The sequence below is a fragment of the Cuculus canorus genome, chromosome 5 (genome assembly GCF_017976375.1).
Source record: "Cuculus canorus isolate bCucCan1 chromosome 5, bCucCan1.pri, whole genome shotgun sequence".
NCBI classification, from domain to species: Eukaryota; Metazoa; Chordata; class Aves; order Cuculiformes; family Cuculidae; genus Cuculus; species Cuculus canorus.
This window is the reverse complement of record NC_071405.1, coordinates 40,196,818-40,223,725: the sequence shown is the minus strand read 5'-3', so window position 1 is coordinate 40,223,725 and position 26,908 is coordinate 40,196,818. Positions and strand designations below refer to the sequence as shown.

Below are 26,908 nucleotides of genomic sequence, written 5' to 3'. Positions count from 1 at the left end.
CGGGGCGGGGCGGGGGCTGCGGCCACCGGAGCGGCGGGGCCAGGTGCCCGGGACCGCGCCGTCGGGCTGCTCCGAGCCAACGCGCTCGGACGCCTTAATTATTCGACTTTTCCCCCTCTTTAAGCACCGCGCAGGCACGGCGCGGCTCCGCGATGCCCACAGGTGCGGGGCCGCGGCCCCTGGACGGCGCTGCCGCCTCCCCCCGGCGGCTGCGCTGCTCCGTCCCCGAGAAGAACCTGCGGCCCCGGTACGGGTTTCTCCGCGGCCACGGGGTAAACGGAGGCGTTCGCGGGGGCGGGCGGCAGTGTGGGGCGCGGGGCAACGCGGGTGCTGGAACGGGGCGGCCGGGGAGGCGCTCCTAGCGGCCGCCAGGGGGCGCTGCGGGGCGGGGGAGGTGGGAGTCCAGGGGCTGATGGAGGGAAATAGGCGCCCACGGGGGGTGATAGTGGGAGATGGGCGCCTGTGGGGGGGGCGGCAGGAGATAGGCACCCGTGGGGGTCATGGAGGGAGATGAGCGGCCGTGGGAGGTGATGGCGGGAGATGGGTGCCAGTAGGGGGCGGTGGCAGGCGATGGGCCCCTCTGGGGTATGATGACTAGAGATGGGCACCCATGCGGGCTGATGGCAGGAGATGGGTGCTACTGGGGTTGGTGGGAACCACCACGCTCTGCCGGCCACGCCGCCTGGGCTGAGAGTCTCTGCGTACCGACAGCAGGGGCTGCAGGCTGGGGCAGGAACTGCGGCATGGCTCTCGCAGCGGTGCGAGGGGCTGCTGGCCTACAGGACAGGGAGGCGAGCGTGGGAGTGGGCCCGTCCAGCCCTGTTATTCTGGAGCCGTGGCTCTCTGCTTTCACCTGGGAAAAAAATATTCCCATCAGAAAAAGCAGATGTGCCTGGAGCCCCTGGAAGCGTGTTAGCCTTTTCTTCAGGAATCTGGGTGTCCCTGCCTGTGTCTGCCCCAGGTACCGCTCGGAGATACAAACACAAAATGGAAAACATTCAGTGAGACTGAAGCGTGGTTATTGAAATTATTTGACCTCAGAGCAAAAAGAAGTTGTGTGGGAGGGTGAGGTTTGGAGTGGCTGAGACACCCAGCTAGCGCTCCAGCACATCACAACCATGTTTATCACAGGAAGTCTTTGATTCCTCAAAAAAAGCAATGCAGCAATGAGTTGGTAATGACCTTTATTCTGAAATTGTTGAAGAGGTTGACTTCACTTTGTAAAGCATCATTTTGCTGCAGGTGTAGTTGCACTGTAACTGGATTGCTTGTACAATAACAATTTGTTATTTCAGGGAGCGAGCAGTGGCAGAGTTTGGACTTCGGAGAAATGAGATGGGTCTTGATAACATCTCTCAAGGGTGCTAGAATTTTTACTCTGGTTTTGGAATATAATTTGAGATGGGAAATTTGGTTCTTTTTCTAATATGGAAGCACTTCAGTAATTCAATTCTGTGATTTCATTGACTATATGGTTAAAATAGTTATGGGTATTTTTAATGTACCATGAACTAAAATTAATCTCCATTCTGCAGATAGAAATGTTGGTGAAATTTCAACTTATTCAAAATCAAAGGCAGAGCTCTGTCTTCAGTGGGGCAAAGGGCTGACGGAGAGAATCTGCAAAGGTATGAAACATCCATCGATGATCTAGTCCTGAGTCCCTGTGCCTATGACTTCTCAGAGAGGCTATTGTGAAGGTGGCTTCTTTTGTTGTTATATGATTTGGTTTTTGCAAAAATTCCTAATCTGCAGTCCCCATTCTCTACTTACTTAAACGTCTTTGAGTACAGACAACAGTAAGAACCATTAGTCACATTCTGTCATTATTCCCCCCCAAAAAAATTTTTGTTTAAAGAAAAAAGTATATGTTTTGGACTCAATACAAGTTCCTTCTTGTATCCAAAGCTGAAAAGTGATACATCCCAAGGAGATCAGCAATTGACTACCCTTACACATTTAGAAGTGTATCTCCCAGCTGTTTCTGAGAGGCAGAGTAGCAGACTTGTCGAAACACTTCACTGTTATTACAGAGGTTCTTTGATACAGAAGTAATGAACATATTTATTTTTAAAAAAAGACTCTTAATTGAACAGTTAAATAAGTAAAAATAATTTGTATTTGAAATAGCGCTGGTTATACAATAATGCATAATAAGTATAAATGAGAAATAGTTGTATGCTGTAACAACTGAACATATAAATTTGAGTATCAGGGCCAAGTGCTGGCTGTGTGACCCACTCAAGACACTTAAACTCTCTCTAGGTCATTGGTTTCATTTGTGGAAAAGGTAATATTACCTAATATTTTGCCAGTGTTGTAGTGTATTCTGCCATTAGGTGTTTATAGATAATATTTGATTCCTGGAAAAGACACTCTGGGGCTTGCACGCATAGTGGTTACCTTGGGCAAAGAGGTAACAAATGGTGGGACATGGATAAGCAATACAGGGAGACTGCCAGTGAGTGCCCATGAATGCACTTAAGTGCATGAATTCACTCAAGTGAAAAAGACAGGAGAAGGCCGTGACCACATGGTGAATTCTGCTCAGTGATCTTCTGATGAAGGTGCCCTTGAGGACCGCTGCTGCCATCAGAATTAATTTCCAGTGTTATTCCCAAGGATGGTTTTGTCCGGAATGATGTTGCCTTGTACAATGGAGCCTGAAAAAAAGTCCTTGAAAAGAACATATCCTGAGGTGACCTTTTCAGTTTTGTGTGGCCACAGTGGAGAAGATGGAGGACAGCAAGGTCTCCACCTAGAGACTTTTAAGTGAACTCCTCACTCTGGGAGTAGGCAGCAGAAAGGGTCCCTTCTATGGAACCATAGGTAGCTTATGGAAGCATTTGGAAGTATGGCATTGTTCATACCTGTTTGGAAGCCTCTGTGGCTGTAACTCATAATTTCAGTAAAAATTAAGTCTCTCAAGAGCTTTCAGTTGGAATGGTGTATTTAGAGTACTGTTGCTGCTCTACCTATTCTGAACTGCCCCTGATTGTGTGTTTGGGCGTTACTTCGGAAGTGTAGATAAAGACTGTGTGGCCAAACAAGCATTCAGCAGAGAAGAGAATTTGTAAAGTTTCTGTAAGTGGTGTTGCCCTTATACCTGTTCCACATTTATCGTTCATCTCCTTTTTTCTAGAGTGTGGTTGAAAAGGAAGCTAGGAAGGCAGAGGCAGGCTGTACTTCCTGTGCCGAGAAGTGTGGGCAGACTCATCCTATACACAACAGACAGGCATTGTTAACAGTTTGAGATGATAGTCACAAGCATATATGCCCTCTCAGCAGAAGCAGCTTGTGGACAAGAAGAGATTATCTATGGTAACTGACTGATTTCCCTTTTCTTTTTCAGAGGACAGAGACTGGGAAAATAGCTAGTTGTGAGTTTATGTACAGTTAATGGAACTGACTCTTCAGGCAGAGGACCCAGAACATGTTTTAGAAAAGGAGAAAGACCTAAAATCTGAGAATGTGTGAATATATTTGGCTAGAAAGATGAATATGAGAAGAGTCTCTGAGAAACAGACATGGCAGTATTTTAGGGAAAAAAGAAGAGACAAGTCTTGCTTTGAAAAAATTAGATGTTGGAGGTTGGTTATTATGTTTTAAGGTAAAAGATATTTCAGAAGGTCACCAACTCTTAAATGAGAAGACTGTTGTAGAAGTAGGTCAAACGTGACCAGTAGTATTTGAAGAAGGTTTATATGGCTTGAGTTTATAATCCAGTCAGTAGCTTTGCTCTGTTCATACTTAGTGAGCTGTGTTTTAATAGTGAGAGGGATGGATTCCATTGCTCTTATTCATGTTGAGTTGCAGTTAGTGGAATTAATTCTTGAATAAAGTATGCTCAGCGTGAGGATGGGTGATGGAATCTTGCCCAGATGGAAATATCTTTTACACTTCTGCTGTATGAGAGAGCAGGCATCTCAACATAGGCAAATCTAGCATGTTGCTAATATTGCTTCAAGCTATTCTTGTAGCTCACTGCACTATTGTTACAGCTGAATACAGAAGTTGTTTTAAAGCCAAGTTTGAATCATATTAACAGAATGATCGGGAAAGCTTCTGCTTTGTTAGAGTCTGTCCTGTGTTGCAGGGCCAACAGAAGGTAGGTGGGCTAATGCAGTTTTGCAGAAATGGCTACTGAACTGCAGCTGTGCATAAAAGTCAGAGTTTATTAAAAATGTGTAATGGTGCAGTGTTCTTAACTTAATGCAGTTTTCTGACATTTACTTTCATTCTGTGATCTACTCTTCTGCCTTGTGCAACCTTCTTAGTAGTAGAAAACTACTGGTGCAGTTTTGTACACAACTGCAAAATCTCTTGGAAAACCATACTAGCATGCCTACATGGTAAATTGAGGAATACAATGTAGGTACAAAGTGCTATTTTTAGCATTGAACTGAATTTATTTTGAAGCTTAATAGTATTGCTTACAGTATTACATAAAAGCATGAGACCATCTTTCAATGAAGCAAACCCCAATTGCATAAAAGACATTGTATATAATGACACCCCCCCCACCACCTTTAGCTGCAGGCAGCTGGTCTGGCCAGTTGCTTTTCTTAGGTGACCTTGGTAGGCAGTGTACAGAAAGAGAGGCACTCCTGTAGGAGATAAACGGAAGGAATTTGGATACCTCTGAACTTTAACCAAGCTCGCTAAATCAAAGGCCTTAGGTCTGTTGGTGCTAATAGCCCCCGTAATTAAACACTGACCTAATTGAAATGCAAAATTAATGAATGGCCACTGTCTATGATGCAATTCTAATTAAGCGTGCTGCATTTTCACTAGGATCTTATTTCTCTACTGAAGACCAAGATAGAGAATACAAGAAACAGCAGTAGTATCACAGCAATACTATAATTTAGCTAGCTGAAATAGGGGTAGGTATGGTAATTAAATCAATCATCCTCAGTTAAGTCTGGACAGAGCCCTAGAGTTAGTGTCTTCAGTGACACTTGCAAAATACACACTACAACCTGTAAAGATCACATCTAATGAGAACCCCCAATTTATTGCTCATCTGCTTTCTGAGGATGCGAAAAGCCTGCTAGGCAAATAACTGTAGAGAAAACCAGCACATTGTCTTATTCCCACTGTTGAGGAAATGTTTGCATCTTGGAGAAGTATACCACTAGAAATAGCTTGGTGGTAAGTAAATGCATTAGATTACTTATTTAAATTGCTCCAATGATAGAAATAAGACAAGAAAACTTTATTTTAAAACAAGTCTTTTTTAAAAGTAAATTATGTTAGCATACTTGTTAGTAATATAAAATATCTGTTAGGAATATAAAATATTTAATAATATAAAACTAAATATTTAGATTTTCTGCCACATAGAAGCTTCCCTGTACTAAAGTTGTGTTTTGTTTTGTTTTTTAATAAAATTTATATATGCTGTTAAAAATAATTTGTACTAACTAATGCTCTTAATCATTTAAGGTAGAAAAGAGGCTTAAAAGCTTTTGGTTTCTAGAAAGAAGTGCATAGATAAAAGCGTGATTAATGCTGACAGTTTAGGTAACTAGCTACCTTGCTATCCTTTGAAAAAAATAATGGTACGAACTAGATTTTGACCCGTGACTCAACAGAGGACAAAGGGACAGGGTGTAAAGCAGAAGGAGCAATACAGTATCCTGTCTCCTAAGTTCTGGTCTCACGTCCACCCTCCGTGCAAGTCTACTTTAGGAGCTGCCCTGTATCTACAACAGCCACAGCATTAAAGGCCCTCCCTGCACTGCTTCACTTTTGCTCCTGTCCCATCATTACACTGGGGCAGCGTGGTAGTGCAGTGTATGGTTGCATATATTGGCCCTATGCCATTTCTGTGCTGGCAAGATTCTCTCTGGGGTCGCTTCAGACCCTCTGCAGCTCCTGTACACTGTTGGAGGGGTGGGCAGGGGCTGCAGTGATGACTAGACTCTGTTTCTATGCCTGTTCTGAACTCTTTCTGCAACCGGTCCATAAAGTAATCCCCAAGACTATTTCTGCCATCTTGGGAACAGTCAAGCCTGCGAGCGTTGGTCAGCAGATCTCCCATCAGCTTGATCTTCCGGATTATGGGCCCAATAAATTGTTTCTTGATAGTGCTTGCGCTATGAGGGTCTCCATTTTCAATACTCAGGGCATAAAGCTCTTCAAAATATCGTATCATGGTTTTCCACTGTATCATTGCTAGTTCCAGGGCTTTTATCAGACCGACTGCATACTCACAGTTTGGTTTCTGAAAACAAAGACAGAATTACATTTATTTAGAAGAACATCTCGTCTTGCTGTGTTCATTGGTTTCCTGCAACTTACCTTGCACTCTGAACAAGATGCACCAGGATTTCACAATAACTCCTTCTAGTTTGGAGTTTTGTAGAGCTGGATGTCTGGAAACATATGGAAGTGGCAGAACCCAAGTACTTTTTCAAGGAACAGGGTTTTAGATAGCAGCAGCTATACCTGAGGAGTGTTCTTGCACCAGGAAACCCTATCATAGAATCACAGAAAGGTTTGTGTTGGAAGGGACCTTAAAGATCATCCAGTTCCAACCCCGCTGCCGTGGGCAGGGACACCTCCCACTAGATCAGGTAGCTCAAAGCCTCATCCAGACTATCTTTGAACACCTCCAGGGAAGGGGCATCCACAACTTCTCTGGGCAACCTGTTCCAGTGCCTCATCACCCTCACAGTAAAAGATTTCTTCCTAATATCTGATCTAAATTTCCCCTCTTTCACCTTAAAACTGTTACCACTTGTTCTATCAGTAGACCCCCTGATAAAAAGTTCCTCCCTACTGTTCCTGTAGACCCCCTGTAAGTACTCGAAGGCCACACTAAGGTTCTTCCCCAACTCAAACTGAATATTCAGAGCTTTACAAGATGGCCTTTTTATTTTTTACTTTCTACAGCTTAACAACTGCAATGATAAGCCAAAGAAGATCATTCTGTACTATTTACAGAATACTAATCTGGTAGAGGAGAATCAGCCCTTTGGCCTTTAACAAATGGGGTGGGATTTTTCCTGATAGCTTTGAGTTATTCCTTTGTACCTATGCAAGCCTGAGTCGGATCTCTAGTTCAAATTCTATCTTGAGCTGTGCTCAAGCAGATCAGCTACTGCCCCAGGCTGGATGTTTCTCATACCTCCTTGCTACCTTTCTTAGGTGCTGATGGTTTTTAGGCTTCTACTTAGTTTCAATATGGAGATGACAAGCAGGCTGTTTCAGCATAGTTTAAGGGACGTCTCATAAACCATTACCACACACTGCAAAACAGCAGTCTCCATCTCAGTGAAAGAAAAAGGAGACCATCGTTCATATTCTTTTGCGCTAGAAAGCAACCACGTAAAGTTAGGACTGTATGTGTGACAGCTTCTGGACAATCACAATCAAAACCAAAAGCATGTATACTAATATGACACTGGAACTCTAATAGTAGATGAATACAGAGATCTGAAATGTCAACAACATGATGCAGGAAGTTAAGAGTAATTAGTGCGGATTGCAATTGCAACTGCTTGGAAGCTTGTTGTCTACTACCTACCTGGATGTATTTATAACAGTAACGGCCTCCTCTTTCTTGCTGATACTTCATCAAAGCCTCTGCAGCTTTTCTCTCTTCCAGAGCTTGATGCAAGAAGAACTTTGAAACATTTGGTAGAGCCACATGTGACTGGTCAAAATATTCACCCTAAGCACACAAAACACGAGCATTAAGATTTGCTGGAGACGGGACTTGGTTGCAGCACAACACAGCTTTATCAGAACTTGAGAGACTCTTCCAATGGAAGCTTTTCTATCAGCACAATCACTTTGAAGACCTTAATCCAAATTTCTGCAATAAATAAAGTAAGCAGTTACAGTCTTAAACTAAAAAAAATATACTTCTAATAGAACTTCTGTTGTTTAATACTGGACAGGTAACCATTGGAACAGGTATTCATTCTCTATACCAGTCAGAGATCCTTGGAATATTTTACTTATGTGTGGTTGGAGGGGTGCATGTTGGGTGTTTTATTTTTGTGGTTATGTCTTTTGGGGGGGTAGTTGGCTTTTGGGTTGTATTTTAAACATAGCCCCAGCACAGATTTATCCCTTCAGGTCAGCATTCCAGTGAAAAATTAGCTTTCAAAAGTATGAGAAGGATGAGGCAAATACCAAAAGAGAATAAACACACATTTGCATCTATTTATCAGCTTTATTATGGATAATGTTATTCCAAAATAAAGACTACTATCACTGAGCTATTCTGTATACACCATTAATATTGTAAGTAGCTCATGCCTATCAATGCTTCAGAAGTCTTACAACCCTAAACTAACTGCAGGCCTTGTTCTGTTCTATATGGGAACTATATAGTTTTAACCACTGCAATATTTATGTATGCCAAAAACCTACCAGCTCTTACAGTAGAAGCTTTATATCCATGGTATTACTGTCCCACCAGGTTACACCAGCTTCAGCATTGGCTCTGCACAATTCCAGTGTTGGAGAGAATGAGATGCAATAGCCAGGACTATGCCAAAAACTGAAGTGAGGGAGCCACAGTGTCTCAATTAGTCAGTTTCCTAAACCTGCATATGCAACACAGCATAGTGTTTGTCTCTTGGACATATTCTGGATTGGAGTAAAGCATATCAATCTGTTAGCTTGTAGCCTGCCTAGGAGGGGTAAGGAACAAGTATGTGCATTTCATAAGTTTTTCTGCTTCTTATTGTCTTCCCTGCTTTCAGCTCTTATCCTGCTTAAATGTAAAATATCTGGGCTTCATCTATGTTGCTCTGTTCTGAAAAAGTGGAGAAAAAAAAAAACAATACAAGTTTATGTTTTTCTCCTATATTTTTAAGGCCATCTGGCATACCCCAGACCTGTGACGCACATACGCATGGGTGCCCATAAATCACTCAAGAGAAGGGACACACTGGAATGTTTTATTAAGAACATTCATTGCAATATTTGCATTATTGTTTCCCTGAAGTCATTTATTCATGTTTCTGTTGACAGAGTCAAGATTGGTGTTTTATAACCAGTTCCTCAGTGAAAGGATGCTGCATGACATCAAGTAGAACACAAATTACCAGACCTGCTTAACTGTAAGGTAAATCTTTTATGTCTATCATTAACTATTTAATATATCCACAATTGTAGGTCTGATTTATCGACAGTCGATTTCTCACTGAGCTTTCTCCATCCTTTCTAGCTACCAGTCACCAGTGTTGTTTCAATCCACATGTTTTAGAAGCAGAGGTTTTACTGCACACTTAAATTTTTATTGGACTAATACATGACACCATGCTTAATTGAGGGGTCCTGGGGATCTATTGAATATAGCTTGCATTGCTTCTCAGTGGATGTTGGCATCAGAACGGATAGCATTCATCATTTTGGTTTTAGATTTTAGTGGTTTTTAGATTTTAATGGCTTTGTTAAAATATATATTGCCTTAATATTTGATATGTAGCCAGACATAATTTCAGTATGTGTGTCACATAGTATCAGAGACATCTTTTTTAATCCATTTCAGTGTTCATGCTGCAGAACAAAAAACTCTTCAGATGACAGCAGACAGTGACATTCACAAACTGTTATTTCACCATTTCAGCACACACGAGTGTTTTACATTCAAAGTTTGGAAAGAAAACACCCAGGAGTCATCCTCCAAAGTGTTCCCTGCTCCCGTCCCTCTTTCCACAGGCACAACTCCCTCCATTAATGAGCCAAAACACACTGGTGTCCCTCCTGCTCATTCCAGACCTCGTTGCATATGCCACAGAGGGGGAGCCGAAGGGAGCCTCTGGATCCCGCTCGCTGCAGACACCACTCTGCTGTCATAGAATCAGCAGGTTGGAAAGACCTCTTGGATCCTCAAGTCTAACCATCCCTATCTGCCACTAAACCATATCTCTGAGCACCTCGCCTGCCCGTCTTTTAAATTACCTCCACCACCTCCCTGGACAGCCTCTGTCAGTGCCCGACGACCCTTTCTGTGAAAAATATTTTCCTGATGTCCAACCTAAACCTCCCCTGGCGCCACTTGAGGCCATTCCCCCTTGTCCTGTCCCCTGTCACTTGGGAGAAGAGGCCAGCTCCCTCCTCTCCACAACCTCCTTTCAGGTAGTTGTAGAGAGCGATAAGGTCTCCCCTCAACCTGCTCTTCTCCAGGCTAAACAACTCCAGCTCTCTCAGCCGCTCCTCTTGTTCTCCAGTCCCCTCACCAGCTTTGCTGCTCTTCTCCGGACGCGCTGTCCCCAAGCCCTCCCGGTGTGTCCCCTCCGCCTTACCAGCCCCTGCAGGCAGTAGGCGAGCTCCAGCACGGCTCCGATGACCCCGCACAGCCCTTCCTCTACGGCTGGGGGGAAGCTCTGCCTGACGCGGCTGCCGGGCAGCGGGCGGTGCGCCGGGCAGGCGGGCAGCGCCACTCGGGGCCGCTTGGAGCGCGGCTCGGCCGCGGCAGGCGCCGCCATAAGGGCAGCGGCGACGGCTCCGGGACGCACCTGGCCGCGGGCACACCTGGGCGCACCTGGGCGCCCGCCGCGCGATATAGCGCGGGCACCTGGCCCCGCCCACCCCGCCGGCGGGCACGCCCACCGCGGCCATGGCCACGCCCACACGCACTTGGAAGCACCACCCCACTCTTGGCCATGCCTGCCTCGCCCTCGAACACGCAAACTCCACTCTTGGCCGCGCCAGCCTGTCGCTGGCCACTCCCACCCGCCCTCTGGGCACGCCTCCCTCCCGGGGCCGGGAACAGCGTCTCGGCCCTCCCGTAGCCCGTTCGCTGCACGGCAGCCGGGATCGTCCGCGTTTCAGTGGCGAACGGCGCCGTGTGACGATTGGTGGAGATGCGCGAAACGTGCTGGACACCGAAGTGCCTCGGGCGCAGGACAGGTCCTTGATAGGTTTGGATTCAGCATTAAAGAGTTTATGTCGAACCGGTCCTATCTAGGCAGATTAAAGCATCTGCAGTATCTAATAATCCTTAATCCAGTAATTTTTTAAAACAAACAGGTTTCTGACTTTTTCAGCTACTTTACAGCTGGTGAACAAGAGGAGCGGCAGAGGGAGCTCGGGTTGTTTATCATAGAACCACTAGGTTGGAAAAGATCTCTTGGATCGAGTCCAACCATCCCTACCTGCCACTAAACCACGTCCCTGAGCACCTCGTATACCCGTCTTTAAAATACCTCCAGGAATGGTGACTCCACCACCTCCCTCGGCAGCCTTTGCCAGTGCCCTGTTCCAGCCTGGAGAAGAGAAGGCTGAGGGGAGACCTTATTGCTCTCGACAACTACCTGCAAGGAAGTTATAGAGAGGACGGTGCTGGGCTACTCTCCCAAGTGACAGGTGATAGGACAAGGGGGAATGGCCTCAAGCTGCACCAGGGGAGGATCAGACTGGACATTAGGAAAACATTTTTCACCAGAAGGGTCATCAAGCAGTGGCACAAGCTGCCGCAGGAGGGTGGGGTCACCATCCCTGGGTGTATTTAAAAGACAGGTAGATGAGGTGCTTGAGGATATGGCTTAGTGGCAGATAGAAATGGTTGGACTTCATGGTCTCGGAGCTCTTTTCCAACCAGGTAATTCTATGATGGAGCTCTCTCTGTTACTGCTTGAACATTTATTTATTTTCATAGATTCAAGTTAGTGGAGTGGAAATATGAATAATCTCAACAGCCTTCAACTTTGATAACTTTCTGTTCAGTGACTTTCTCTTTAGTAAGCTTAATGTTACGTGACATTCTGTGGAATATTTTTCTAGCCAATCACCCCACTCCCCCACAAACCCAGGATGCTAAAGGCAGAATCATTATTGCGTTGCACATTTTAATTGTCATTGGATCTGACTGCCTAGAGCACACATCCTCTGAGAGAAGTCATGTAAAGATGTGAGAACATTGCCCATGAGAAACTTAGGTACTTCTAGTTCAGTTCCTTCATCTTTTATGCTCTTCAGCCCTCTTTGTATACCATAGTTGTCCATCTTTTTCATTCTTCTGATTCTTCAGGCTGTAGTTAAGTTGAATTAGAAGTTTCAGTGACTAAAATGTAAAACAGTGTGCTGAGTTAGTCTTAAAAATACATTTAAGCATATGCTTATTTTAAGCATTTGGGTAAAAACTGTGTGTGACTAAAGCATACCTGTTAGGTTTGAAAGGCTGAAGTAAGTACCTAAATTAATAAGGTACAATATATTAATTGTCAAGACAGTTGGCAATATATGGCCTTGTACTGAAGTTCTCAATAAGGGGCACTGGGGACTTTTGCTGGGAAGATGTACTTCTAACAGGTACCTTTTAGCTCCCTCTGTTCCAACTGCCTTTGTTTTAGCAGCTAAAATAGTTTCTAGTGTTTTATTATTCTAGACTAATCATTTGACTGTCTCATGAGAGGAGGAGCAAGTGTCGTGCCTGTGTAGGCACTGACATCCTAATCAAAATAGAATACTTGATGACCTCATTTTTATGGGCAGTCAAAGTAATTTGAAGTGTAAAATCACAATAGAAAGCAAGTTAGTGTCTCTGTTGAAAAGTTTATACTTTTATTTTGTTAGGTGAACATTCATGCCAATAGTTTCTGAGCATATCGGCTCATTCATGTTATTAGTGGACTTCTGGTCCCTTGGAATCATAGGATGGTTTGAGTTGGAAGGGACTTTAAAGATCATCTAATTCCAACCCCCCTGCCATGGGCAGGGGCACCTCCCATGAGACCAGGCTGTTCAAGGCGCCATCCGACCTGGCCTTGGAATGCTTTGAGGGATGGTGCCAGTGCCTCACCACCCTCATTGTGAAGAATTTCTTCCTAATGTCCAGTCTAAATCTTCCCCTCTCCAATTTACAGCCATTCCCCCTTGCCCTATCACTACAGGCCTTTGTAAGAAGTCCCTCCCCAGCTTTCTTGTACGTCTCCCTTCAAGTAGTGGAAGGTTGCTATAAGGTCACCTTGAAGCCTTCTTCCCTCCAGGCTCCCTTCCCCAACTCTCTCAGCCTGTCCTCCAATGGGTACTGTATCTTTGTAGCCCTCCTCTGGACCTGTTCTAACAGTTCCTTAGCCGCCTCATGTTGAGGATTCCAGAACTGGACGCAGTGCTCCAGGTGGGGTCTCACAAGAGAGGAATAGAGGGGCTGAATCACCTCCCTCAACCTGCTGGCCACACTTCTTTTGATACAGCCCAAGATGTGGTTTGCCTTCTGGGCTGTGAGTGTGCATTGCTGGCTCATGTCCAGCTCCTCATTGACCAGCACTCCCAAGTCCTTCTCTGCAGGGCTTGTCTCAATCACATCATCCCCTATCCTGTATTGAAACCATGGATTGCCCCAACCCAGGTGTAGGACCTTGCACTTGGCCTTGTTGAATCTCGTGAGATTCACACAGGCCTGCTTCTCCAGCTTGTCCGGGTCCTTCTGGATGACATACTGTCCTTTTGGTGTGACAACTGCATCATTCAGCTTGGTGTCGTCAATATTGTTATCCCATTTCAGTAATGGAGAACTAAGATACGAAGACATTTAAGGCCACCTATGATATATGGGACTGATCTTAACACTGACTCTAAATTTAATCTCTGTATGTTCTTTAACCCCTCTTTTATGAGAACATAATTCAATTTATTTTGCTTTGTGCTTCATAGAACTAAAGAATATACATGTCATTTGTACTGTAATCAAATGTATTGTGGAAAAAATCCATTACAAAGTAATGTAAGGATTTTTGGTACATAGAATGAGGTGGTATCACATGCTGGACGTATCTAGACTGAGTAAAGTATCATTTGTTTGAAAATCTTGTGATCTCAAGTCTTGGTTTTCAAGAAATGCTATATCCTGAGGATCAAATGCTTTATTCAGTTTCTTAGTTACAACATTTCAACATGGCATGGAGTAAGTCCAGCTGCCTAGTATCTGATAGGGTTGCTTTTAAGATAGGTTGCTTTCTTCCTCCCCTGCCCTAAATGGAAGGTTAAGTCTTGCATCTCTCTCCCAAACTGTATCCTTCAGCAAAGTTGTTCCCTGCTTGGGGTAACAATATCTGTGCATGACTTTGATACAACAAGTGAGTCTGATTTAGATCCTTATTCCCACAAAATCCTGAAGTAAGAAGGTACTTCACAGGTTTACCCGGTGAACTGATATTGAAGTGAAGAGGGCTGGATGCTGAGTGATCTTGACCAAGGGAAAACAAGAGCAGATAGTTATGTGCAAGTCATTGCTAAAAAGGGTTGGTAACAGGATTGACCATGTTTATTCCCATAATTTAGGATTATTTAAGTGCATAATGGTAGACATATGCCTTAATGAAAGATGTCTTTATTCATTTCTATGATTTGGCATGATTTTGGTACAATGCATTTTAAAACGTTTTGAAAGTGTATGGCAAAGTGGGAAGCCAAACAACCACAGTGTGGTGTATGGAGCTGCAATTAAAATTCCAACAGAATAAGCTTTCTTGAATACCCTCATACCCCTCGAAGTCCCTACCACTCTTCCTCCTCCCCCCACCTTCTTTTTATTCTTTGGCAGAGTGCAGCAGAGAGGACTGTTACTGCTAGTAGGCTTTAGCAATCACCTGAAAATATCCTTTCTGCTGAGACTACTTTGCAAACTTTTAGTTGTATCTGGTCATTTGTAAAGCTGGGCCCTTTAAGCTGCACTTTCTAATCTGGTGTTGATATTGCTTGTTCTTTAATCCCAGAATAGCAAGAGTTGTGGCTGTTGCTTCTATCCAGCTGCCATCTGCTAGCTGCTTTCTAGCTGTGGCAGATTTTTCATGAGCTTTTCAAACAGTGTATCTAATGCTGCAAGACTTTTTACTTGAGCATTCAGTGCCCATCAATAGCTATGGTGATAACAGAGGGCTGTGTGAGGGAAAAGTAGTAAATAAATAAATAAATAAGTAAATAAATGTATGATATGTAAGCCTGTGAATTAGCCTTCTTCATTGATGATTTCGTTTTGTAATTAAGTGAAACCTAAACTCTCTGGCAGGAAATGGAGAATGATTCATACCAACACCCATGAATTCACAGTTGCTTGCATTGGACTTGAAGTCACTTAACCCATTTTTTTTTATGCTTTTCCATTCTCAACAGGTGCTTCATTTCACTATTTTATCTGATCCCACTCTTTTTTTATTTCCTTTTTCCATGGAGGGAAATCCGGCAAGACTTCTGAGTTGTTTTGTTTGGGTTTTTTGCACCGTATGAATCATAAAGTTAAAAAAAGCAGTCTGACATTTGGGACGTTATTACTTAAGTAAACATAGAACAGTAACTTTTTTTAATTGTCTCTCCGCAAAACTAGTCATCAGCAAAATGTGAGATGGCCCTGGGGTGACAATAGCACTGTGACCAGACTGTGAGGTAGGCATTCTGGAAAGCGCTTGTTTGTATGTCAGTGAGCAAATGGAAAGGTCCAGCTTGTTGTAGTGCTGTGAAATGAGCATATTTTAGCAATACAAGAGAAGGATATCCCAAAAGTAAAAGTTAAAAACCTAGTGCCTTTGAAGTCAGAGTCTTGGTCTTGTTGGTCTCAAAAAGAGCAGACAGGAGCCTATTTAGGGGGCTTTTAGGTACTGAAAATTACTGTGCAGTGCCATATCTATGTGCCTTTTATATATATTCAGTTTACTAAAATGAGGTACCACAACAAAATCCTGTTTGTAAAATACTTGAATTAATTTTGATTTTGGAAGTAATTTTTGAAGTGCCTTTTTTGGCACTTGCCTCAGATACTCCAAAGATTAGTTTTTCAATTGCTTTCCTTTTCTAGAGAGTTTAAGACATTTTTTTTCCCCTCTTGCTGATATTTTTGTATTTGCAAAACATCCATTAGTGCAGTATTTAAAGCCATTTGAAGATGTTCTTCAGTTGTACCGGAAACAGCCATATCTTTTTTGCATTCATTCAGTTTTCTCACTTTGCATCAGTGGTCTGATAAAGTTGTGACACTTTGTGCCTGTGTTGTCACTGTTATCTTGGGCAGTTCAGTTCCGTAAGCTCCCCTGACACAAGCCTGCATGGCACAGATATTGAGAAGTCGGCACATTTGTTTGTCTTTTTTTTGCAGTGAAGTTCTTCTTTAAGGAACTTTCCAAACCTGGAAATATACCATTATATACCTGGAATATACCATTATGATATATAGAGAGTTCTTTGGAACTTCACAGATTTAAGCCTGTGCTTCAAGTGGAATATACCCAGAGCCCATGGGCGTATCTATGAAATGTCTAGAGCAAAAATAGAAGACAAACTCTTTAAGAGTTTCTGAAATACAAGCAAAGCTTATCTTTAACCTTCTGTCACAGGTCGGGTATAGAAGGATTTCCTAATTGATGCGATTTTCTTTTTTGCAGTGTTTAAGTTGGATTATGTGTAATTAATGCTTGTTTTTACCATGGGACACATGGGTAGCAAAGTGCTTGCCTCAGGTCATGCCGTGAGGAGACAGGCAGCCTCAGCTCCTTCTTGGGAGGGTGTTGCAGGTGCCCTGAGAGGCCCAGTGTCCTGCAACACAGCAGGGAGCCTCAGGCCACTGAGGCTGATGCTCAGAGCTGCTTTGCAACTTTAGAGTTCAGGGCACATCCTGCCTGCATAGCAGTTGCCCTCACCCTCCTGCTGGTCCCCAGGCACCCCTCCCTTCTCCTCTCCCTCCCTGTAGGCTCTTTCCAGCTGCTGCCACAACCGCAGTGCTCAGGCAGACTCATCCCCCCGCTTTGCTCCCACCCTCCCTTCTACGGGCCCCAAGAGGGCTCCATGCCAACAGCCTGTTTGAGGTCTGTGGGGCAGGGAGCTCTGCAGTCAAGCCAAGGAGATGTAACTGCATCTCAGCTGACTGCATAGGTGGACTCCTAGCTGTGAATGCTGACCTATCTTTACCTAGTTTATGTTTGACACCTCCAGCTGTTTTGTTGCATCTCTAGTCAAGCTGCACGAGGCTGTGTTTGAGTGCAATGTGACTGCGTACGTGTGCATAGACTTCTTAATGCAGTGTCTAGGAGCCTTATATCATATTTTCTTTCAAGCACGTATCACTCTCCAATGCAATTTTAAATGCTGACGATTCATCTACTCTGAGTTGTTCTCCCCTAGTCTTTTCTCCTTGTATTTGCAAGATTATTAGGAGTGTTGACTAGGCTTCTCAGCTCATCTGTGTCTTTAAGAGCCCTGCCTCTGCCAACGCTCAGGAAGCCCGTGGTTTGGCTTGGACAAGAGAGGCAGCAAGGGGAGCTGGAGCCCTGTGGGCCCTCTGTGCTCCCTGCCTCTCTGCCTGAGGGCTGGAGAGGGCTGACAGCCAGGCTGAGTAAGCTTCAGCCTCGTCCGCAGCACTGGCCCTTCAATCTCCATTTCTTGTCTTATAAATACACTTGAACTGTAAGTGGATTGTTCATTTCAAGTGGTACTGGCTGATACTACTCATCTGATTTTTTTTTTAAAGAGACTGTACTTAGGAGTAAGTTAGAATAAATTGGGAGGGTTCCTCTGCCTCTGAGAATTTGTAATTGTTATTATAAGCCAGATTTTAAAAAGTATAGGCCAGCAAACTTAAGGCTCATCCTTGCAGTCTTGGCATACTGAAAGTCCAGTCACTGGGTCTCAGCACTGGAGCAAATTTAAGGAGATTCTGTGGAATTTCTGAAGACATGTGGTGCACCCCAGTCAGCAGGTTGCATAAGGGGGTTGTGCAATCCCAAACTGCCTACAGGCTGTCATAATCTGTATACCTTGCCTCTCTGCTATACCTTCCTTTCCACAGCTGTGAGTAAGAATCTGTTTTTATTTTTGGATGAATGAGAAAATAAGACTTGATGTGTTGAAAAAAGCAGTGCCTTTTTTTTTTTTTTTGGTGTGCAGTCTGTGCCATCTGAAAGCAGTGACTGCAGGTAATGCCTTCCAGGCAGTGTAAACTTTGGTAGGTGTACTCTGTGGCCCTTGAGGGAGCATCAGACCTACCTCTTCGAGGTGAGCATGAGCTGTTGCACTTTGTACACACTCAGAATATTTAGGCTAGCAGAAGTAAACTGCAGGCAAGGGCTGAAAACCCAGAAACCATTTATTGTCTTGCTCCTGTATGCTGCTGATGCTCATCTCTGCTAGTGCCAATAGGAGTACAGGTACTCCTGGGAGTTAAATGGTTTGATACCATTTGCTACTTAGTTTAAGAGAGAAGTTGTTAAAGCCACAGATGTGGTAGGAGATGTTCAATGTGTTTGCAGGTGAAGAGGAAATGATTCTAAATGCTTTAGCTTTCATAGTCACAAAAAAAATAAGAATGAATCCTTTTCACAGATTTTTTTTTTAAAAAGAGTCCTTTCAAAGTTCAAATGAAACTGCTTGAGAAAAAAAAACATTAAAAGGTTTTTTTTTTTTTGAAACTTTACTATGAACATTCATCAGCTTAATGTTTGTTTTAAATTTTATATTAATATGGATTTAGTTGTGGTGAATCAGACAAACCAGAAGTGAGAAGTGGATAATTTCACTCGAACATCGTAGAATTTACAGGCTATGCTAAATTCCAGTGAAGTAATTCTATTTTGAGTCACAAATGACCCTTTATTGCTGCTTTCTGCTCAAAACACCTCTTTTAGGCCGTCTACATATTATCCTTCATAGTGTTAAGTGTTGTGATTCCGTAGGGTATCTCTTTCCCTATCACTTTCAGCTTAATTCCATTTTAATGGCTTTACATGTGTGACAAAAATCTAATAATGGTAGGTGTTAGATTATAGTCTGTTTGTGGCAGCATGTCTCATACAAATTCTTTTGTGCCAATTCGCAAGGATCAAATTGTTTTCTATTTCAACATCTTTATGCGGAGCACTTGTTGAATTTGGCATTCTCCTGGTTTCATTGGAATTATGAGGTGTAACTGAGAGGGTGTTTGGCTCCTATCACTTAAGGCAGCCAGCACCATTAATTGATAATCTTGGGAAGTTATTTGTTCTGGTCTTTAGGAGATGGTGGCATTGCTCACAGTGATGCAGTGAAATGCTTTACTTTATTTTTAAACTACTAGCTCCAGTTGCTATCTTTTTTAGAATTTAGAAATTGCTATGCTGAGTATTTACAAATTTCACAGAACATTTTGTTCTCTGATTTAAATCCTGCATTCCAAGCGCCTGCCTGGGGCAAAGGCAAAAAAAAAAGTTATCTTTGATACTCCAAAAGTGGCTGAATAAATCCTGTGCAGCTGGCTTGCGTGAAATGTGCCCACTGACAGCAAGCTGCAGAGAGGATTCAGAGGGTTAGGAAGAGGTCTGTGGCTGTCAGATGCTAGGAGTGTTTTATCGCTTTTGCTGTGAGGGGCAATAACATGTAGGTATCTGTATTGTTCATTATTAAGTGTGCAAAGTGGTGATTGCCATGTGGTTCTCTCAGGCATATAGGTGGACAAAACTGATACATAAGTGTGCAATGTTGCCTTCTTTTTACATTGACATTTTTCAACTTTGGAAGTGTTTAAAGCCTCAAAGGGAATCTGCGAGTCTGCAGCAGCTGAGAATACGTGTCTAGCACTGGACATTCCTGTGTGGTTGTGTGAACGTCTCTGCATTGGTGAGGAAATGGCATTGTCTAGCCTGTGCTGCAGTGTTTGTCAAGGGAAATTCTTGGAGCCTTATTTGAGTGGGCAAGCCAACACAGTACAATTTACACTTGTGTGTACTTGTGGATGAGATGCCAGTGACTCTTATGAATTGGAGATTATTTTTTCTGCCTGTGCTATTCTCACCACCAGCTCTGCACCTAAAACTTTGGTGCACTTTTCTTCTTTTTGTAACATAACCCAGTTGAGACATGATCCCAAGAGGAAGGTGACTTAAACAAACCTAAGTCTTGGAAACTCATGATATATATAAAAGATATGCATCTCAGGAAAATAAATTTTGGAATACAAAGTCATGAAGGCTGTGACGGGTTCAGATGAGCAGCTTGTAGCAGGGTTGTGTTTTCCTCTTAGTAGTGCATCAACAGAACCTTGGAAAACCTGCTTTTACTCATGTTGTGTGAGAAGAGTGCTTTTGGTAGGCTCTGCGGTACCATCTTTGTGAATCTAGCTCCATTCTCAGGCTCCAGTGAACTTTCAGGTTCTCTAGAAACAGGCACAAGAGTAACTGCAAGGTGTGGTACCAGATACGTGGAACTGACCTTTGGAACTCAGAATTGCAGGACTCAGAAAAGAGAAAACAGAGGCTTTAATTAATACAAGCATTTATCATTAATACACTAAGAGGGACTTAAAAAAAGAGATTGGTATGCATTGAGTCATAAAACAGCTTCTAGCAAAATGAGAGAAAAAAATTTTGCTTGGAGCCAATTTGGCTGATAGCTGTTTCTGGTAGGTGTTTTTTGTGCTCTTCCTGTGTCATTTTGTAGGGGCCATACATTGAAATAATGCACTGGGCCATGCGGACCACTGTCCTGAGCAAATGCATGGCAATTCTTATGATGCCTGTGCTGAAGGACCGCTCTTAAGGGACCTTGATGGGGTTTGATTTGATTTGTTCCAGAATGAGATTGCCTCTCTTCCTGTTGATGCATTCTCCTGATCTGGACTCCAGGATGCCAGCAGAACTGAGGGACACGTCTTGTCAGGCACTGGTAAGATTGTGTTACCTACGAAGAGGGAGATGTCAAAGTCTGGTATATATAGCTTGTGACTTTCAGCCATTTGGTCTGAAGCAAGGGAGAGGAAGGTTTCTTTTTCCCTTTTTTTAAAAGGAAGATCAGTGCAGAGCAAAGAGAGGAGGTGAAAAATCCTTAAGAAATCAAAAAGGAGAGGAGAAGCAGCACTGAGAGTGGACTAAATCTTTTACTGGTATATATGAACTTTACTTCAAGAGAATACATGCTTTAACTGAGTATGTGCCAGCTGAGGACTTGGCCCACAATGTCCCTTATAAAGCTCTGATTCCTCCCCAAATAGTTTTTCCTTCCCTCTTCAAAGAGGCACCTGTTGTTGGTGGAGTTGGTGATGATACTGGATTAGTGCACATGCGGTCAGCCTGCTTGGCCTCAGCCCTTTGGACCCAAAATGAACTCCAGCTGCTGTTGTCCAGAGCAGGTGCTTCATCCAGCCCTAGCAGCTGTTTGCATGTACACTGTCATGGCCAAGAGGAGTACCCAGAGGAAGAGCTAATCAGCAGTAAGGAAGGAAAAGGGAGCGTGCCACAGAGATCTGACTTCCGTACCCATCATTTAGGAGACAAAAGTTGTAGCATTTCCTTGTGGAAATGCTAAGTAGTGGCTGTCACTCTGCATGCACTGAGGCTGCACAGCACTGTGATGGATGGTGGTTCTCAAAATGAGGCTGAAGGACCACTAAAGACCAGCAGGGCTATGACAAGTAGTTGATCTCTAAACTGCCAAGTCTGTATTGTCAGTTGATGATATGATACAGGTACGTGACAGTGTGTGAGAAATTTTGAGGGCTGTTTGTTTTTCACAGTTCAGTGTTTGAAGTCATTGGTTTAAAGCTCCAGCGAACCGCCAGGAGAAAGTGAGAGGAGCTGCAGAAATGTACAGGCTAATAGTCTGCTACATTTGATAGCCTGGGCTTCACATTCATGCTACTGAAGCCAGCAGTGAGGGAAGAAAACAAAAGCAGAGAGAATCTGGGGTTATGAAGCAGGCCCGGGGAGCAGTATTGTGAAAATGGAGCGTGAGCAGACTAGTGGGGCATATAGGTATGTGGATGACTGGGAGGTACCAGACAGAGTTTTAGAAGGGGGAACAGGTAGCCCATGTCAGATGTAAAGCAGCAGCAACCCCAGATTAGAGTGAAGGTGAGAGGACAAGGATGCAAGTTTCTTGAAGTAAGGGAATCATGGCTTTCAAAGGGAAGTAGGAAGTGTAGAGTAAGGGCAACCCAGATCTGCAGCAGGAGGTACTGGAGGAGTGCCTTGCAGAGCAGAGACTCTTAACAGTGGTTAAAAGTTCAAAGTCATTCCTATTGCAAACCTCGCAGCCAGCCCCTTCTCAAGTCCCCTCCAGCTTATACCCAATTTCTTCCCCTTGGACTGTTCTCACTGACCCAGCAGAAATCTCTATGCAGTCCTGCACTCTATTTATTCACACATAGCCAGTGACAGCCCTGCTGGCCTGCCTTTCCATGAGCATACACCTTTCAGGCTGTTCCTGCGTATGTCACTGTCAGCATTAACATCAAATTCAACATGACTCCTTGAGTCCTGTCCTTTTGCCTCTATTCACTAAAGTTACTAGAGTCTTTTCAGTTTCTCTGACAACCTGCATGTCCACTTTGTGTCCCTACCGTGTGCACAGTTTCAGTCATATTCCATCAGCCAGGCTTTTCATTCTGTACATCTGCTGATTGCTCAACCAAGGTCCCAGTGAACCTCCATAAGGAGGGTTAAATGCTGAGCAAGGACATTTCCCTATGTAGCTGTAAAAGGATTATTCAGGCCATGTTTCATTACAGCATGGCCTAAGAGCAGGAGAAAAACACGAATATTGGAGGCCTCTCTTTGTCAGGAAATGGGATTTCCGCAGGTACTCAGTTGCAAATGCTCTGCGTGCTTCTAGGGCTTGGCATATGGCATTACGAAACCCTGAATCAGGATGCAAGAATGTCTCATGACCTCTGCCATGTAAACTGGTGTCTGGCCATGTTTGGAAATCAGCCGTCAATGATGACAGTAGATGAGTATGGGTTAAAACATCAGCTTGGCTTCAACACTAAGCAAGGCTTGTTAAATATTGTAAATACAGATGTCCAATTCATGTTTTGAATAATGAATATTATGACCTTTTCTGTAGCAAGTGGTAAGAAGCTGGATTGTCTTTCTTCATCTCCTTGCTGCCTTCTCAGGATTTGACAGTGCAGCAAAGTATTTCATCCCGTTACAAGATTAGGTAGGATTGATAACCATAATTCTTGTATAGAATTACATAGCAAATGTATTGATTTAAGATCATCTATGTGGTGGCAGGAAAATTGTTTTCATTTTGGTTATCCACTTCTTGGTGTGGTCAGGTTATCGAGCTCACTTTACTTTTATGTTCTTCTGGACAAAAAACTGCTCCTGCTGGTACAGGCCTCTACGATTTCTGTCCCAGGTTAGCTCTTCCATCAGGTTTTCCTCTTATTTGTTTTGGTTCTACATGAAAATGCAAGACTTAGAGAAGTAACACCAGAAACACTTCATGAATGAAATTCTCAAGGCTGTTAAGGAAATAGTTGCATTAGAAATAAGGTGTTTCTGTGCTCATTCTGTGCGCACATGCCTTGAACATGTCCCTGTTACACATGGAAAGAAACATCACACATGACTATTACAAGTGTGTGATACACATCTATGTGAGGGGAAGACATCTTTTGGTATACTCCTCGTTACCATCTCTATGCTTTTTGCCACTTTCAGTAAATTATAGCTCGCTTGTGCTGCTGTGGGTTTATCAGCAACACTTTCCTACTCTCTCCTTATCTGCATGGCTGAGTGATACACACACCCACTGCTGCTTCACTGGCTGTGAAGTGGCATCTGTTGCCCTGCCTTCTTCCTCTGTACTTCTCAGCTTCCTTGCACTATAGCAGGACTCAAGAAAAATGGAACTGCAACTTTCTACTCCTTTTGAAGTAGTATTTTCTTATTTTAAAAAACAAGCCAAATGCCGTTTTCAGTGGCCCAAGATCTGTGTTTAAGTGCAGCAGCATATTTAAGTTTTTTTTCCAGAGATTTTTAACCATGTTGGGGTGGATAAGAACTTTGGATAAATCAGCACTTGTCTCTTGCTGACTTAAATGTAATTAGGTACAAAGGACTTTTACAGATTCAATCCATTCCCAAAAGGTGTGTGGCTATGTCCAATGTCCTGTCTGCTGAGGAACAAGAGAGTGAAGCACTTCAGGTGTAGTAAGTAAAAAATTACTAATTGCTGGGTTAAGACTAAGGAAATAAAGAGCTTTTTAGCAGGCCTCGATGTTTTGGGGATCTGGAGAACAGAGGGTTTTACTTTGTATGAAGCCCATGTTATGGTGTGCAGGAATTCCCAGTTCAGGGTCGAAAATACTGAAAGTGCCCTTTTACCATACAGCCAACAATTAGCTTGCTGCCAGTAGGAAAAACAATCCTTAAGTGGTGAGTGAAAGTAGTGTCAGAAATGGGCTTTGACGAAATGGTAACATACAGTTAGAGCGAGTGACATTCTTCACACCTGCTGTGGTGCATAACAGTAGCTGGCTGACTTAACCCGTGGCACTACAAGCAGAGCATTGTGCTATGACACAGCCTGGACAGCGATTGAATTACACACCGATTAGGTCTTAGGCTTCTCTCTGTCAGTGTGGACAATGAAGAATCAGAGAAGTGGACAAGAGAGCTTTAGCAGGTCTTGTGCTCTCAAACGGAGGAGGATTAGTTTGTAAATGGTAAATTGTGTTGAGGCCAAGAGTCGTAAAACTGAGCTCTTGCCCTGTTTCTGCCTCAGAGACATGGGCTTTGCAGAAAACCCCTTCTCCCCGCTATTTCTACTGACTGCTGTAATCAGAGGAGGGGTGGACACATAGAATCTACTCCTCATTTTCTCTGCCAAAGGAGGAAGACAGTGGTATATTTGTATAGGTTTTGCTTCTCACTGTCTCTTAGTACCTTTTCTTAGAAAGGGCATATGATTAAATTAATTAGTCTTTTGCCATTTCCACAGGGATGCGGATTTGCCTCTCACTGAGGTGCTGCTGGCTGATTCACTGCCTGGTAGAGGGTGTCTTTAAGACCTGATTTAACCTGAGGCATGTGCTTTCTCAGGAGGTCTGTAGCAGAGTGAAGAATTGCAAATGTTGCATCCATTCCTTTCTGTCATCTGCTTCCATACACAACTGCAGTGCCTGCACTGTGCTCTGCTGTCACCCTGAAGTGCTCCTTGTGATGGAGGTTTGTACTGAGCTGGTACAGAGAGGACTTCGCTTTTGTGGCAGTATCCCTTGTTGCTGTCTCATTCACAGAGATGTTTTTTCTTTTCCTTTATTCCACTGGGACCAGCTGCTCTACATACAGGAACCAAAAGTGGCAAGTCTTCTGTATCCTCGTACAATTTTCAACTGAAGGTCTACATCACTTGAACTTTTGGGGTTTTTTTTGGAGAGAGAAAGCTTTTTCTAAAAAAAAAAATCCATTTTGAACTGGAGTTGGAGAAACAACTGCATTTTGTGGCTGATAAGTACATGGGAATACAAAATATTTCTATTCCGTCCGGTCCTGCACATCCATTCCCTGTACCTGTAACTGTTAGGTGTGAGTGTAGACCCAGAGATGGGCAGGACTAGTTTGGCATGCAAATATTTATCTGATGACCCCGTCCTATTTTCTAGAACCAAAGATTTCATTGTGATAACATGGACATCTTAAAGCCTTGTAGGAGGCACGGGGATGTAACTTAACCTGAGTTTGGATTAGGCATATCTCATATCTTATTTACTTTGCCGATAAAAAAGTATGTGATCAGTGGAAATATGACTTTCTTAATCTGTAACTACAAAAAACCCCTCAGTCTTGAAAATCCAGCACTCTTTCAAATCATCTTAAGGCATACTGACCCTGAATCATCACAGTGAGATTCAACAGCAATGTTCCTGTTAGTGGTTTAAGAACATAGATGTAGTTGAATACATGGAAAACTGTATCTTGTTCCAGTTATCTTTATTACTGTAATAAATGATACTAACTCTCTCTACAGACCTTATCTTATCTGTCTATAGTGTTCCATTTATTTTATTTTGAACTGGGAAGCCATGCATACCTGGATACTGTAGACTGTAAAAGGCTTTATGTGTATACCATTTGAAGATAATTGCTTATGCTCTAGTTACTAGTTTGAATGAAGAAAAGATACTCATATTTTATACTCTTGAAAGCAATAGCAGATTTTCTGTAATATACCAGTTCAGAGTAATTTTCTCATAAACTACCAGTTCCAGAAAACTCCCAAATCTTTTGTACCTATTTTCTTTAATATGGAGGAATTCCTTAATATCCTCCAAAAGCTGCTCACCAATCTGTAGGGTTTGAAGGCTTTGCTTTGGTTCATTTTTTTGAAACTTCGTAAAAAATTGTGAGTGAGATAAATTCAGATGTTGCTCAACATGGTCACTACTCATAACAGTTTGTTTTCAAAATTGGAAAATAAAAGCTATTCTAAGTAGCCACTGTTGTTTTCAACTCTATGGAATACTTCAAATGTAAGTTTTAAAGAAAAAAAAAAAGAAAACCAGTCCTTTGCTAGTGCTGATACAGGAATGACAGAGGTTAATACCACTGACATCATGTTGGAACTATATAGCATTTTGTTAATGGTTATTAATGCCCTGCTGCTGGGAGACAGACAGTGCCAGCTGCCAGTATGTGTGGTGCCGCTCTGCGGGTGTGCCTAGCCCTCTGTTTGGAAAGGAGAGGGGCGTGAGGAGGGTTTGAGTCTGCTCCCCACCTAATCATTCCTCCACTGAAACAGGGGCAGAGGACATACTGGGAGACAGCGCCTTGCTTCTGACTCTGCTGACTTAAAAACAGATCTTGGAGAATGAAGCAGGAGCAGCAAACATCTGCAGACCCACATCCAGAAGGCACTGAGGACTTGTGTTCAATTCAGATCTGCAGGACTAAGCTCGAGATACACATTCTCTGGAAGAAAACAGCAAGGAATTTTGACAAACATGCATGGAGATGATGCCAGTAGGCCTGGAGAAGCAGCTTAGGTTCTTGTAAGAAGGCCTTAGAACTTTGAACATCAGTGCAAAGAAGTCAGAAATGGTGTAGAATGAAGGAAAAAAGCCCCTGAGAGGAAGGGGAAGGAACTTTGTAATGGCAGAATGATGATGGATATAGAGCAATAATTTAGCTTTGACTACATCATATTCATTGTACCTCCAGATTTGTAGGTTTAACTGCCTCACTTGGGGCTAGTT

The 26,908-nt window shown here is 43.2% G+C and overlaps 1 protein-coding gene and 1 long non-coding RNA gene across 4 annotated transcripts; one reads left to right on the top strand and one right to left on the bottom strand.

The window, feature by feature from the left end:
• Positions 1–26,447, top strand: LOC128852331 (uncharacterized). Of its 3 annotated transcripts, XR_008450100.1 has the most exons (7): positions 1–247; positions 1,536–1,628; positions 7,616–7,839; positions 8,995–9,088; positions 20,499–20,589; positions 24,655–24,881; positions 24,990–26,447. It is a non-coding gene; the product is annotated as an uncharacterized LOC128852331 (long non-coding RNA). The 3 variants fall into 3 exon arrangements; XR_008450099.1 differs by having other exon boundaries at positions 7,600–7,839; positions 24,655–26,447; XR_008450098.1 differs by having other exon boundaries at positions 5–247; positions 24,655–26,447.
• On the bottom strand, positions 4,094–10,585 carry LOC104068958 (ferritin light chain). Its single transcript, XM_009571913.2, has 3 exons — positions 10,272–10,585; positions 7,535–7,681; positions 4,094–6,229 (listed from the first exon to the last, which is right to left on the bottom strand). The coding sequence occupies exons 1-3, from the start codon at positions 10,452–10,454 to the stop codon at positions 5,726–5,728; spliced, it is 834 nt and encodes a 277-aa protein (XP_009570208.2). The 5' UTR covers positions 10,455–10,585; the 3' UTR covers positions 4,094–5,725.
• Positions 26,448–26,908: the final 461 nt, after the last annotated feature.

Coding starts and splice junctions, on each gene's coding strand:
- LOC104068958 (XM_009571913.2), bottom strand. CDS start 10,454: ATGGCGGCGCCTGCCGCGGCCGAGCCGCGCTCCAAGCGGCCCCGAGTG. Junction 7,682..10,271: donor CCTACTGCCTGCAGGGGCTG/GTAAGGCGGAGG, acceptor TTGTGTGCTTAG/GGTGAATATTTTGACCAGTC. Junction 6,230..7,534: donor ACTGTTATAAATACATCCAG/GTAGGTAGTAGA, acceptor CTTTGTTTTCAG/AAACCAAACTGTGAGTATGC.